The 16192-nt window shown below is 46.9% G+C and overlaps 1 protein-coding gene across 2 annotated transcripts in view; it reads left to right on the plus strand.

Moving 5' to 3' along the window:
* Window positions 1-16192, plus strand: part of GEMIN2 (gem nuclear organelle associated protein 2) — a 72059-nt gene that overhangs the window by 41418 nt on the left and 14449 nt on the right. For both annotated transcript variants that reach the window (XR_013215439.1, XM_077261260.1), the window contains exon 6: window positions 4758-4802. Coding sequence is in view for 1 of the 2 variants with exons in the window: in XM_077261260.1 (XP_077117375.1) it covers window positions 4758-4802 (45 nt within the window). In the remaining variant the exon portion in view is untranslated. The remainder of the gene's footprint in view (window positions 1-4757; window positions 4803-16192) is intronic.

Below are 16192 nucleotides of genomic sequence, written 5' to 3' on the forward strand. Positions count from 1 at the left end.
AACTATGAAACTTTGTTTGGGCTGCCTGCCCCATGCTTCACTATTCTGTCCCATAAATAAAAAAAAGTGGGTTAAAGGCTAGGCATATGATATATAGATATAGGAGACATTAAAGGGGTTATCTGAGACTTTTTTTTTTTTCTTGTCCTACAGGCAGTTAATTGTTTTGCCCATTGTCAATTTCTGCTTGTGAATGTGGGATCCTGCCAGAGATTCTGCAGTTCCCAGTGATAGCATGTCAACAGAGCAGCTGCTTCTCTTCCTCTCCGCTCTGTTAATGAGGAGTGACTGCCGATGGATAATTGCGGGAGGAAGGGGGGCTGGATCTTGATCAGCATTACGTTGGCAGTCACGCCCTGTCGACAGAGCAACCTGGAAGAGGAAGAGCGGAACCGCTGGCAGGAGAGGTCTGTGATCGCGATGAGCCCCCATCGGACAGAAAAGACAGGTAGTAAGCAACTATCTGCCTATCAGTTCTTAGCCCCATAAAAGAAAAATACCCCCCTTTTCTCCTTCGCCACAATGGGGGACATGGGACTGTGGGTGTATGCTGCTGCCACTAGGAGGCTGACACTAAGTGAATGCAAAAAAGGATTGGCTCCTCCTCTGCACTATACACCACCCACTGGCTCTGGATCGAACCAGTTCACGCTTATTGTCCATAGGAGGCACACAGGTTCTGCTATTGACCATACTTTTATTTTATTTTCAATTTTTAACTTTTTGAACCCTTTTTCATGTGGAATACTGGGGCAACTGACCCCTAAGGGGCCGATCTCCCCCAACCAACAGGCGAGCACGGCGAGTGTCGCCTCCCTGTATCCTCTCCTGCGATGTGGGTTGCCATGCCTGAGCTATCTTAGGGGCGACTGATCTTCCTGCACCAGCAACAGACGGGAACGTGTGTGTCACCTCCATGTACCTCCTTCTGAGCCAGGCCACAGCCGGGCACAGCCCTGTGAAATCCTAGGGGAGTGAACACTTAGGATACACAGAGGCCCCCATGGCATCCGTGCTGCTCCCACTGCACCAGCACTGATGGAACAGGGGTGCTGCAAGGACCTGGACGGTCCCTCTCCACCTCCCCCTCAAAGGAGACTGGATTGAGGGTTCCTGCACCGTCCTTGTCGCAGCCCTGATCTGCATGCAGAGTGGCAGCTCTGCTCTTCCTTCTCCAGGCTCCGGCGGTGAGTTTTAGTTCCAGGGGGCTCCTGAGTGTTGTGGCCCGTCGCCTTTTCCAGCAGGGCACCGCTAATTTAGTCCCCGGCTTTGGCCCTTGCTAGGCTGCAAGCCGGTATCTCCCCTCACAACTGCGCGTCACGCCGGCGGTCCCGCCCACCTACCTGTGTAGTGTGCGAGAAGCGCCTTCCTGATCTCGGCAGCCATCTTCAGCCTCTAAGGACGGAGACAGTCACTCAGGAATATAGGACTGTCACTGCACCGCTTTTGGACAAGGCTTCTCAGGGGCACAGGACCTGGGTAAGTGCTCTGCTACACTGCCCTCGGGCCCCCTCCTTCCACTCAAAGTGCTCTGCTGACCTTACCACTGCACACACATAGCCTTCCCTGCAGTATATTGGGAGATAAACAGGGATACAGAATGTCCCTACTTAAACCTCCAAAAAGTCCAGCAAGACAGTGGTTTTCGCCTCATGCATCTCCTGTCAGGCTGCGTTACCAAGGGGACATAATACTCCGCTCTGTGATGCTTGCGACCCTAAATGCGCTCAGGAGCCACCCACCGTTACCGATCCCATGTTGACTAGTCCCCCTGATCGGGTTTCGTCTTTATCTCAATCTATGGCTTCCCTAACTAAGGGTACCGTCACACATTGAAATTTCCATCGCTACGACGTTACGATTCGTGACGTTCTAGCGATATCGTTACGATATCGCTGTGTCTGACACGCTACTGCGATCAGACACCCTGCTGAGAATCGTACGTCGTAGCAGATCGTTTGGAACTTTCTTTCGTCGCTTGATCACCCGCTGACATCGCTGGATCGTTGTGTGTGACAGCGATCCAGCGATGTCTTCGCTTGTAACCAGGGTAAACATCGGGTAACTAAGCGCAGGGCCGCGCTTAGTAACCCGATGTTTACCCTGGTTACAAGCGTAAACTTAAAAAAACAAACCGTACATACTCACCCGTCGGTGTCCTTCAGGTCCCTTGCCGTCTGCTTCCTGCTCTGAGTGCCGGCCGGAAAGTGAGAGCAGAGCGCAGCGGTGCTGCGCTCTGCTCTCACTGTACGGCTGCACTCAGAGCAGGAAGCAGACGGCAAGGGACCTGAAGGACACCGACGGGTGAGTATGTACTGTTTGTTTTTTTACGTTTACGCTGGTAACCAGGGTAAACATCGGGTTACTAAGCGCGGCCCTGCGCTTAGTTACCCGATGTTTACCCTGGTTACCCGGGGACTTCGGCATCGCTCCAGCGCCGTGATTGCAACGTGTGACCGCAGTCTACGACGCTGGAGCGATGATTATACGACGCTGCGACGTCACGAATCGTGCCGTCGCAGCGATGAAAATTTCAATGTGTGACGGTACCCTAAGGCGATTGAATCCCTCCTGGAGCAGGAGCACTAATCCGCCTGTCTCACAGAATTCCCCTACATCAGGAGAACCATCGGCCTGCAGGGGCCGTTCTCGCTTTAAAACAGACAGGCATCTAGGAAGCGGATACATAGCTTGTCCCCCAGGTTCTCTGGCGCTTCGGCATCTGTTAGCTCCATTTCTTGCTCTCCCTCTCCAGGGACTTATTTCAAACATGACTCTGAACCGTTACAGGACATCTCTCATGGAAGGTTGCCTTCCTAGTCGCGATTACTTCCATCAGAAGGGTCTCTGAGTTGGCTACTTTCTCCTGCCAAGCTCCTTTTCTGACTTCACCGAGACAAAGTGGTTCTCAGGCCATCCCTGCCCTTCCTTCCAAAAGTGGTGTCTTCGTTTCACCTTAACGAGGATATTGTTCTACCCTCGTTTTGTCCAGCACCGGTGCACCGTGTGGAGAAAGCTCTTCACTCTTTGGACCTTGTGAGGGCTCTCAGAAGATACGTGTCAAGGACGGCGCCTTTTCGTCAGACAGATGCGCTGTTCGTGCTCCCGGAGGGGCATTGGAAGGGATTGGCCGCTTCTAAGTCGACAATAGCCAGATGGATTCGTCGGCTATTCAAGAAGCTTACCGCGTCAGAGGCAAGCTCATTCTAGCAGGGATCAAGGCACACTCCACTCGGTCGACAGGCGCTTTGTGAGCTATTCGGCATCAAGCGTCTGCAGAGCAGGTTTGCAAAGCGGTTACCTGGTCTAGCTTGCACACCTTCTCAAAGCATTATAATGTCCATACTCGGGCATCAGCAGATGCAGGCCTGGGTAGGCAAATTTTGCAGGCAGCGGTAGCGCACGTTTAGACAGCGGACGCTGGGAGTTTTCTGTTATGATATTTCCCAACCAGGGACTGCTTTGGGACGTCCTATGTCCCCCAATGTGGCGAAGGAGAAACGGGTTTTTGTGTACTCACCGTAAAATCCTTTTCTCAGAGCCACTCATTGGGGGACACAGCACCCACCCTTTTTTTGGCGTGTTGCCTATGATGTTTTTCTAGTTTAACATTAACAGTAGGTACAACATGTCAGTCTCCTACTGCTTGGTCACTGAACTGGTTCTGTCCAGAGCCAGTGGGTGTTGTATACTGCAGAGGAGAAGCTAACCCTTTTTTATATTCACTTAGTGGCAGCAGCATACACCCACGGTCTGTGTCCCCCAATGAATGGCTTGGAGAAAAGTATTTTACGGTGAGTACACAAAAATCCCGGTTTTAAAATCTTTTATAACATTTAGATCACCTTAGATCTTGGTTACCCAAACCCAGTTTGTTTTCATTCCAAGGGTAAAGAAGCCTCAAATGGCCAAAGATGTAAAACAAAGGTATATGTTGGTGTATCCGCAAATAGGTCTACGTAATGTGTCGCCAGTGTGCTACTCCTTTAATCCTTATTCACGCCTCACTAGTAGTTCTGTAATGTGTAGAATGTAAGATATTTGTCAACCTTACTACTCTATAGTAATGTGCATTTGCACTGTACTGGTTTGATGGGTTTTTGGATAATGAATATTCACCTGTTAACTGCTAGAGGCATGTGTCCATGTTTTAAAGGGGGTTTCCAATCTAAAAAAAGAAATTTGTTCATCCGCTTTGTGACCGTATATTGGCCATTCGTGACAGTGCAATGTACAGTCACGATTCTCGTGTGTGTGTGTGGACAGTCACGTGACCCCATGTATATGATTGCATACTTGTGGTAATCTTGTCCAGCTTCTTTACATTCTGTTCTACTAAGGCCAGGTTCACACTGCGTTAACAGCAGCCCGTTCAACACATGCGTTATGTCAGCGCGCTAGCAGTGACGGACCCGGAAACGCTGCAGCCCGCGTCACTCAATGATGGCCCACAATGGGCGTGCGCTAGCGATGCATCCGCCATAGGACTTAATGGCGGCGTTAACAGACTGGGTTACACCGCGTTATGCCGCGGTGTAACGTAGTTCGTCTTAACGGACGCCAAAGACGCAATGTGAACTCAACCTAAGAGTCCAGGTGAGACTAGTCAGCACTTGACCACAAGTATGCAAATCATATATATGGGGTCACATCACCGCACTGGCAATAAAAGGGATGACTTTTCTTCCTAAACCAGAAAACTCCTTCAATGAAGTGCATATTGCTATTTACCTTATATTTTTTTTTTATCATTCTAGATTGGGTTCCCTCCTTTGCTGAGCATTGTCAGTCGCATGAGCCAGGTGAGATAATTACTGAAGTGCACACAAATTAAAATTTCCATAGTGCAACATATGGGGAATCTTAAAGGAAATCTGTCACCAGGTTTTTTTTCTACCCCTTCTGATGGCAGCATAATGTAGAGGCAGACAACCTGATTACAGCAATGTGTCACTTACTGGGTTGCTTGCTGTAGTTTTGACAATCACTGTTTTGAGCAAGAGATTCTCTAGAAGACTAGTGAACCTACTGTCACATATTCCTACATATTCATGAGCTCTGTATAACCCCGCCTCCACCACTAATTGGCAGCTGTCTGTGTACACCATGCATAGGCAGAAAGCTACCAATCAGATATGGGGTTAATCTTCAGGTTTTTCCTTAACCTGCCTGTCTACACTTCCAGGAGGAAATTCACTTTGTTCCTTTTGGCAGCATTCAGGTTTCAGCCACAGGGCGGCGCTGGCACGGGTTTAGTCACCACTCTGTGTAATGAGAGCAGCGACTGTAAGGCTATGTGCACATGTAGGTTGGATCTCTGCCAAATTTTTTTTTTTTTTTTTTTTTTAAAGCACCTGTTTTTGTAAATCCGCAGGTAAACTGCACTGCGGATTTACTGTGGAATTACCGCGGTTTTTGTGCGGATTACACCTGCAGATTCCTATTGAGGAGCAGGTGTAAACCGCTGCGGAATCCGCACAAAGAATTGACATGCTGTGGAATAAATGCAGCGTTTCTGTGCGTTTTTTTTCCGCAGCATGGGCACTGCGGATTTTGTTTTCCATAGGCTTACATGCTACTGTAAACTCATGGAAAACTGCTGTGAATCCACAGCGTCACATAGCCTAACGGCACCCCCTGGCACTGACTGGAAGCAGCTTTTTTTTTTTTTTTTCACAATTCAATCCAATTGGATAATATTGGTTCAAGTGCTGTCAATGTGAGGTCCGTTTTTTTTTTTTTGTTTGTTTTTTCACGGAGCGCACTCAAACCGAAATTATGGTCACGTCACCCTTCCCTGTGGCCAAACTCTGATGTCCGTGTAAATCTACAGAGTATTATGCGAGGACTGGCCACCCATGAGGAGATTGAGTTCAGGTTGAAGAACACACGGCCAGTCCTTACATCACCCTCTGTAAGCCTACCGTATTTCTTGGACTTCTGAATTCAAAGCCTTAGGCCACTGTCTACAAATGGTAGAGTACCCTAAATAATCTAGGAATTAACTTTTATATACAGTATGATCATCCTTTCTGAGACAAATTTTGAAAATATGAAGACGATTGTGAAGACATGTCAAACTGATATTTCTCCTACGCCTCATTGGGGGACACAGAGCGTGGTGTATGCTGCTGCCACTAGGAGGCGACACTAAGTGATACAAAGAAAGTTCACTCCTACTCTGCAGTATACACCCTCCTGCTGGCTCTCAGCTAACCTGTTCTTGCTTAGTGTCTGTAGGAGGCACTTAGATCTGGTTCAGACCCCACCGTTTTTATTTTCTTTGTTACTTTTCTGTAAATTGTTATTTTTTAATTATCGGAGTGAAGGGGGCGATGGATCCTTTCAAGGTTCCGATCTCCCCGAACCATCAACAGGCGAGCATGCCGAGTATACCTCCCCGTACCCTCTCCTGCGACGTGGGAAGCCATGCCTGAGCTCACTTCAGGGGCGACGGTTCCTTCACGGTCCCGATGTCCCCACACCAGCAACAGGCGACCACTTAGAGCGTCGCCTCCATGTATCTTCTCCTGGAGCCAGGCCCAATGCCGGACAACTGGCCCTGTCCACCCGGGGGCTGAACTCTGTGGATGTACAGAGGCCCCTCTCTATGGCGTCCGAGCAGCCCCCACTGTCCCACCACTGTGAAAGCGGATGGCACAAGGAGGCGAACGGTTCCTCTCCACCTCCCTAACAAGGGGATGGTGGATTGAGGTTTACCCCTCTATCCCTGCACCTGCAGCAGAACAGTAGAGTGCGCGTGCTTTCCTCGGCGCTGAAACCCAGTCATCACGGCGGCTCCATGCCGGAACGCGCACCGATGGTGAGTGGATCCAGTCAGCGATGGCCTCTGCAGTGGGATATTCACATGCTGACAGGCAGCCTCAGCTTCCCTGTGGCCCACCTCTCTGAGGTAACGCTCTGGCCGGCTGCAAAAATTTAGCCCCCGGCTTCGGCCGATGTGCAGGCCGCATTCCGGAAGGCGCGCTAAGGCGGCTCCGCCCACCTTTTCTGGCGCTTCTTCCCTGGCACGGGAGCGATCGCTTCCCTCAGCAACGCTGGTATTGCTCAGGCCGGCTGCAGAAATTTCACGAGGCTCCGCCCACATCACGTCTGTGGCTCCACTCCCCGAATTGCCACCTCTCACTCTCTGCGAGACTTTACCACCTCTGCAACTCCCAGCGGCCATCTTGGCCCACCCTGCTAACACACACGCACGCACGCACATCTTCCCCCTGTACTTAACATGACCAGTATTCCTTGGTCTTAAAGGCACATGACCAGAATTACCCTGTCTTAAAGGGGTAATTCCATATCAAATGATCCAAATATGAAATTGTTTTTTTACCTGATGTCTTTAGATTTTTTTTTTTTATTTTGTTTTTATGAAATACAACTTTAGTTAATTACAAATTAAAAGTTTTGAATTTTTTTTTCTTCATCAGTTAATTTCTTACAGATTTCTAAAGTTTTGAAAAAAACGCAGATTTTGCCCTGGTATGGCTTTTACGTTTTTTATCATATCTCAGGCTAGAATTAAGATAAAGAGGTGGGAGAGGCATCATGTTTCTCAGAACGGTACCGGCTTTCATTTGATATGTCGCAAGACTGTTTCTTTGCTTTGGAGAAATCAAATTCCAAATTATGATGTGCAATTGTGAAAAACGTATGTTGTAAAATTGTGAAAACATGCATGTGTGTTACTTGTGTCCTTGTTTATATTTGTACAGGGATTCAACTTGGGACCTATAAAATTTGTATTTTTTTTAAGCTGTGAATCATGTGATTTTATGTTTGTGCGAGTTTCTTCCTTTTTTCTTTTCAAATTATAACTTAATTGAATTCAACATTTATATGTAACAATAAAGAAACACAAAACTACTGAAGTGCCAGAATAAATACATCTAATCATAACACAACTGGCTCAGCATTTTCAACCTGAATTCATTGAACAAGCCAAAAGAAAAAAAGGTGATCATATCCTCAAGTGTGGTTTTCTAAATACAGTCTCATCCTAATTATATGTTTAAAACCAAGATTAAAAGGACCAATATTTTTACCACCTATTTATACACGTAACAATTTTTTTTCTACTATATCACTAAACATGTCATTTATAAAGTGTTTAAGAAGAATAGTACAGTAGTTAAATCCTTGTTCTATAAAATATGAACTAATCAAACAATTAGTAGTATGTTTTTAAACTGACCTTTTTTCATCAATTTGTTCCTTCTCGTGGGTGAAATGTCATCTTGTCCATAAGCGCTCACTAGCAATGGACGGCCGGTCATGGTGTTCGGCTCACTGAGTTAATATCTGATTTTTGTAACTTTTACAATGTCTGGTTTTCTTGGATACACAAAGGATGGCGCTGGACCAGAAGGTGCAAAAAGTCACTTCTACGTCTTAATTTTCATAATCTTTGGCAAGTCCAGTAGCCGTCATCAGCGCCAATCATATTCACAGGTCACATAACCAGTTAAGTCATCCATTGCCAATCTTGTGCCGCCTTCTACCACTTCATGGACTTCACTTTTTGCTGAATGAAAAAATCCTTGTTTTTATTTCTGTTTCCCTACATGTGATGACAGTGTGGTATTGCTGAGTCGCTGTGATGGGTTCTACTTCTGTAACCAATGTTATAACAAACTCTCCTCCTCTTCGTAGTCCTGGTTTGTACATTACATGAACTGGATGTTGAGTATTTTTCTCCCTCCATTTGAGGAGTTGCATCGGTGTTAAGATTTGGTGTGAATCTGGCCTCTGGAGGCCCCAGCTGCTGGCTGATCATCTGCTCTGCAGTCACCCATGGTCATTCTCAGCCCTAACAAAGCTTCTCCTCTGTCCTCTCCTACTTCTAAGCTGTAACATAATAAAATAATACAGTAATATCTAAAAATCATGGATTATTTGGTAAATATAGACCCCACACTTTTAGACCACAGGCTGAACAGATCTGAATTGGAGATTTTCGAATTGACACTGTAATAGTTTTATTTTTTAAAATCTGATCCCATCACGATCCCAACTTGCATTTTGGTACAGATGTGGCTAGGAGCATAGCAGGCACATGTGCAGTTTTTGAAATTAAACGTTTTTTTTTCGGAAATACGTGTTAAAAGTTTTGCGATCGCATGGGTAAAATATTATCAAAGATACTCTTGTGACATATCTGGTGAAAGCCTGTACAGTTCTGAGTAGAATTGTGTTTATTTTGTTTCTCTATCTTTTTTCTAGCCTGAGTTATGAGGAGAAATGTAAAGGCAGGCAACACCGAAATTCGCACTTTTTCCAAACTTTGAAAATCAATAAAAAAAAAAAATCTAGAATTTTTTTTTCTTCTCATTTTGCATTCTCTGACACTATTACCAAATAACAAAATCTCAAAAGAATTAAAAATATAGAGGTAAAAATCATTGGTTCACTTGACATGGAATGACCCAAAGGCACATGATCAGTATTCCTGGTCTTAAAGGCACATGACCAGCATTCCCTGGTCTTAAGGGGAACCTGTCACCTGAATTTGGCGGGACCAGTTTTGGGTGAATCAAACACCCGAAAACCCGGCCCATATGACCCAAAACTGGTCCCACCAAATTCAGGTGACAGGTTCCCTTTAAGGGCATATGACCAGTCCGAAGCCGGTCACCCTAAATGAGCGCAGGAGCCCTCCGCCGCCAATCCCAGCTTATCCCAGAGTGCCTAGTTCTCTGAGTGGGCTACGTCACTGCCGCAACCCATGGATTCTCTGACAAGAGATTGAATCCCTCTGTGGCTCGGAGTGCTCGCAGAACCAATATAGATGGTCTCTTTCCTTCAGGCTAGCAGGGGTCGCCAGTATTCTAGAAACGTACACGCGCCTAGAAAACGGAAGTTTCATTTCCTGATCCCTGGATTCGCCTATTTTATATCATTAACCAATCTCTGTAGATTGACGACTCCGGTTCTACTCTAGATCACGCAGTGTCCCTCATGAGGAAACTAAACTCCCTCGCAGAGCATCTGCCATTCACCCTCACAGGGAGCGTCCAGATAAGCGATCCACTGGACAGAAACCTCTGCAAGCGCGGTAAGCCCTCCACGTATTCCCACCTAAGACGTGAGATGCCATACCTGGTCTGATTCTTAAGGGCGACTGGTCCTTTTAAAGGACACTGATCTCCCCACACCAGCAATAGACCAGTACATGGAGTCTTGCCTCCATGTATCCTCTTCTACAGCCAGGCCTAACGCCGGACAACCAGCCCTGTCCACCCAGGGACCTTAACTCTGTGGATGTACAGAGGCTTCTTTTACCCTTCGCCACGACAGCACCCCACATGAGAGAGGGAGAGAGAGGGATCCGCCCATAGTAACAGGAAACCTACAGAATAAAAGGAGGTGGTCCCCTCTCCTCCTCAGTTTTAGGTTTCCTGTTCCTATAGGAATCCGAAGTCACCTGCAGTTGAAGAGGATTCCTGGGCCTTGCATCCGCCTGTGTCGGTTCTGGGGGAACGGCAGGGGCTGCAGTTCCAGAAGCAGCGGCGGGGGAGCCCCTTCCCCCCCCCCCCCCCCCCTCGTCTGATCAGCTATTCATGGTCCGGGTCCGGTCACCACTGGTCCGCCCCGCTCCATGACGACGCGCGTGTGCTGCAGCAGCCTGGTTAATATCTCCGGCTGCCGCATGGTGAGAGAGAGAGCGGCGCGTCGAACGCTGAAGTCGCTGGAGCACTTCCGGGTTAGGTCCGGGGAGGCAGGAGATTTGGCGCCAGATTCAAAAGCGGCGCTGACGTCGGACCAGTGTGTGTGAGTATGGCTTCACCGGCCGACGAAGCGCACCTGCCTGCAGCAGAGCAGTGTTCTCCCAGTAAAGAGAGAAGCGCTAGGAGCAGCACTAAGAGTGGTGGTTGCCCTCTAGAGAAGCGATCTACCACCAAACAGAATACCAAGGATCACTTGCCAAAAAATCCGCTTCCAGAACCGGTAACTGTCAGCTTCACTGGGTGAGTTTTTAAAAGTCTCTTCCTATATGCTGATATCTGTTCCTCCTGTATCCCTCTTCCTCTAGACTAAGAAAAGGACACACAAGTCCAAGCACAAAGAATGCGCCTTATGTACGCAGCCCCTTCCAGATTCTTATGCTAAAAGGTTGTGCTCAGAATGTATCATGCTAACCTTACGGCAAGAGAATATAATGACTCCATCTGATGTTAGAGCCATAATTCGGAAAGAGATGCAGGGTTTGGCGCATACAAGTAGCACCAGTACCCGCCAACCAAGCAGGTCCTGGTCTCCAGCGAGCTCCGAATCAGAGGATGTACATAGATCCTTGGACGAATCTAGATCCTAGCCGAGTTCATCCGAGAAGGAAGGGGGGGCTTTGTCTACCTAACAGCAGTATAGACAACTTAGTAAAATCTGTCAGAAACACAATGGGGTGCCCAGACGAAAAAGGGAAAAAATCTGCTCTACATCATGTTTGCGGGGTTAGGACAGAAACGTAGATCCTTCCCCGTCATACCCACTATTAAAGACTTAATTAAAATAGAATGGGATAAGCAGAATACAAGGGGTTTCCTACCATCATCCTCTAAGACGCTATCCCTTCAGCGATGAGGAACTAAATTCCTGGTCAAAGGTTGATGCCGTAGTCTCTTCCACTTCTAAACAATCTTACCAGTTGAGGATTCGGGGGTCCTAACAGACCCGTTAGACCGTAAAGCAGAAGCCTTACTAAAAAGATCATGAGAAGCTAAGGCTACGTTCACATTTGCGTTGTGCGCTGCAGCGTCGCCACATGCGTCATGCGCCCCTATATTTAAAAAGGGGGCGCATGGTAATGCGTTGCGTTGCGTTTTGGGACGCATGCGTCCTTTTTGGCACAAGCGGCATGGCGCAGAGGACACAGCATGATGCATTTTTTTTGCGTTATAAAATAGAACGCATGCGTCGCAAAACGCAGCGTTGTGCATGCGTTGTTCCTGCGTTGCGTCGCCGATGCTGCGGCGCACAACGCAAATGTGAACGTAGCCTAACACGGGGGCATTCAGGCCAGCTATATCTAGTACCTGCACCGCAATGTCACTACTAGTGTGGATGGAACAGTTGGAGGAACAAATTAGAGGTAGAACTTCGAGAGAATCAATCTTGCCGAAAATCCCTCTAATCAAAGAAGCGATGGCATTCCTGGCAGATGCCTCTGTGGATTCGCTACACCTAGCAGCCAGATCAGCCGGCCTAGTGAACACAGCCCGGCGAGCACTCTGGTTAAATAACTGGAAGGGGGACGCACAGGCAAAAGCAAAACTTTGTGCGATCCCTTGCCAGGGTGAGTTCCTTTTTGGGAAAACATTGATTATCTCCTAAATAAAGCGGGAGAGAGAAAGAAAGGCTTCCCTAATCAATCTCTTCCATCTTACAGGAGAGCCTTCAGAAGACGCCCCTTTACCCAAAACAAACAGTTTGAGACTCAAAGGGAGCTCTGGAAGACAAAGGATCCAAAACAAAAAGGTGCTCTGTTTAGCGGATCCTATAATATGAAGCGTAACAAGTACCGCTGACCATGAAGTGGGTGGAAGATTAAAATTTTTCTTTCCTAAATGGAAACCAATAGCATCTAGCCAATGGATTCTGGACATTATACAATACGGTTTAAGATTGGAGTTTGATCGAATCCCTTGGGATTCTTTTGTAGTAACATCACCAAAAGGACGGGAACAACAAAGGGCTCTGGAATCAGAGATCCTATCTCTTCTATCTAAAAGCCTTGATAGAAGTTCCCCAGGATCAAGAAGGGAAGGGGTTCTACTCCCCTTATTTTTGATCAATAAACCAGATGGTTCATTCAGAATCATCATAAATCTCAAAAAATGAAGTTCTTTTTTGCGTAATCGTACTTTTAAAATGGAATCCATTGGTTCTACCATCAAACTTTTGTTCCCTAGATGTGTCATGGCGGGGATAGAGCTAAAAGATGCCTATCATCTTCCCTTACATGCCGAACACCAGCGGTACCTAAGGGTAGCAGTCATCCTGGCGGGACAGGGTTGTCACTTTCAATACGTAGCAATGCCCTTTGGGCTTTCGATGGCTCCCCGCATCTTCACAAAAGTGATATTAGAAGTGATGGCTCATCAACGCCAACAGGACACTTTAATAATACCCTACCTAGATGATTTTCTAGTAGTAGGAAATTCTATACCTCATTGTAAGATTTGATTATCTAATACGATCTCGTCCCTACAGGAGTTAGCTTGGATCGTCAACTTTGAAAAGTCCAGGCTGAATCCAGAAACCGTTCAAATATTTCTAGGAATCCAGCTAGACTCCGTAAGTCAGAAATGCTTCCTCCCACAGTCAAAGATTGACTATACAATCAAAGGTGTGATGGGCAATGAAAAACCCACACATGACACTAAGGAAAGCTATGTCCTTACTGGGATCATTATCCTCATGTATTCCAGCCGTGCCATGGGCTCAATTTCATACCCGTCCATTACAGTATGAAGTATTATCGGTTCAGGGAAAAGGACATCTGGAAAGTAAACTAACTCTTTCCAGGGATGTTATAGAATCCCTATCCTGGTGGCTAGATATGGAGCACCTTTCAAAGGGAGTACCATGGATAATGGACCCTTCTAAAATAATTACCACCAACGCCAGCCCTACGCGGTGGGGTGCCCATATGGAGGATAGTCTGGCCCAAGATATCTGGGATCAGACAGAGTTAACATGTTCTTCCAATTGGAAAGAATTAAGAGCGGTAGAATATGCCTTAAATAATTTTCTTCAACAGATTCGAGGAGCACATGTAAGGGTTTTCTCGGACAATTCCACCACAGTGGCATATGTGAACCGTCAAGGTGGTACACGATCAGGAAGTCTGACCATAGCAGCAGACTTCTTCCAGCTAGCAGAGACTCATCTCACATCCCTAACAGCCCTACACATCAGAGGTGTAGAAAATATCAAAGCAGACTACCTCAGCCGAAACATGTTACGCCAAGGGAAATGGACCCTAAACAGAACTATATTCAGAATGATAACAAGAGCATGGGGTATACCACAAATAAATCTGTTTGCCACCTCAGACAACAGACAAGTAAAAAGGTTCGCTTCACTGAACTTCATGGATCATCCAGACATGTTGGACTCTCTTCACCACCCTTGGAAGTTCAAACTAGCATATGCCTTTCCTCCGATGTCTCTGATTCCACTAGTGATCAGAAAAATCAGGAGGGAACGAGCAAGAGTAATCCTCATTGCACCCTTTTGGCCAAGAAGACCATGGTTTTCTTGTCTCCAGACCATGTGTCTATGCGACCCGTGGGTTCTTCCATCAAACAAGGAGCTGCTGTTCCAGGGTCCCTTTTTCCACCCGCAAGTGAAAGGTCTTTACTTGACGGCATGGAATTTGAGAGGCAACTATTAGTAAAAGGGTGTTTAATAGTTCTACTGAAAACCCTCTTGAAATTAAGTAGAAAAAAATCTACCACCCCAATATATAGTAGGGTATGGAATAAATTCTTACAATTTTTTTTTTTTTTTTTTTTTTTTTTTTATACAGTACCGTTCACTAGGCAAGTTGCAGTGACACCTATTCTAGAATTCTTACAAAAGGGCTGAGAATTAGGGTTAACGGTAAACACCTTAAGAGTTCAGGTCTCAGCATTGGGAGCCCTATACGGATGCAATATTGCAGCTAATAGGTGGATCTCCAGATTTATAAAGTCTTGTGAACGTAGTAACCCGGTCCATATTCCCAGTCTACCTCCGTGGGATTTAAATCTAGTACTAGATGCCTTAACCGACTCCCCATCTGAGCCACTAGATTCCATACCTCTAAATGTCCTAACATATAAAGTAGCCCTATTGGTAGCTCTAACCTCAGCCAGAAGGGTTAGCGACATCCAGGCCCTATCAGTAGACCCACCTTTCTTAAGGTACCGTCACACTCAGCGACGCTGCAGCGATATAGACAACGAGCCAATCGCTGCAGCGTCGCTGTATAGGTCGCTGGGGAGCTGTCACACAGACAGCTCTCTCCAGCGACCAACAATCAGGGGAACGACTTCGGCATCGTTGAAACTGTCTTCAACGATGCCGAAGTCCCCCTGCAGCACCCGGGTAACCAGGGTAAACATCGGGTTACTAAGCGAAGGGCCGCGCTTAATAACCCGATATTTACCCTGGTTACCATTGTAAAAGTAAAAAAAAAAACACTACATACTCACATTCTGATCTGTCACGTCCCCCGGCGTCCACAGGGTTAAACTGCTTTCGGCAGGAGCGCTGCTAAATGCACACGCTGCTGCCGAGAGCTTCCTGCACTGAATGTGTCAGCGCCGGCACCCGGCAGTAACAGCGGTGACGTCACCGCTGTGCTCTGCTTTACGGCCGGCACTGACAGTCAGTGCAGGGAAGCTCTCGGCAGCAGTGCGTGCATTTAGCAGCGCTCCTGCCGAAAGCAGTTTAACCCTGTGGACCCTGGGGGACGTGACAGACATCAGAATGTGAGTATGTACTGTTTTTTGTTTTTTTTTGTTTAACTTTAACAATGGTAACCAGGGTAATTATCGGGTTACTAAGCGCGGCCCTGCACTTAGTAACCCGATATTTACCCTGGTTACCATTGTAAAACATTGCAGGCATCATTGCTTTTGCTGTCAAACACAACGATACACACCGATCTGACGACCAAATAAAGTTCTGGACTTCTAGCTCCGACCAGAGATATCACAGCAGGATCCAGATCGCTGCTGCGTGTCAAACACGAGATCGCTATCCAGGACGCTGCAATGTCACGGATCGCTGTCGTTCTCGTTGTAAAGTCGCTCAGTGTGAAGGTACCTTTACTAATATTCCAAGATCGGGTAGTCCTAAAACCAGACCCCTCATACCTCCCTAAGGTGGCATCCACCTACCACAGATCACAGGAAATTTTTCTCCCTTCCTTTTTTGATTCCCCTGTAACTCCGGAACGTAAGTTCCACACCTTAGATGTCAGAAGAGCCATCCTGACCTATATAGAAAGGTCTCAGGACTCTCAGACATGGAGGCAGAGTAGGGCTCTGTTTGTCTCCTTTCAGGGCCACAAGAAAGGACATGGGGTCACAAAAGCTACCGTATCTTGGTGGATCAGAGAAGCTATCTGCTCGGCCTATACATCAAAAGGCGAGATTCCTCCAGTGGGTATAAAAGCACATTCAACACG

Source organism: Ranitomeya variabilis, chromosome 1, assembly GCF_051348905.1.
Source record: "Ranitomeya variabilis isolate aRanVar5 chromosome 1, aRanVar5.hap1, whole genome shotgun sequence".
Taxonomy (NCBI): Eukaryota; Metazoa; Chordata; class Amphibia; order Anura; family Dendrobatidae; genus Ranitomeya; species Ranitomeya variabilis.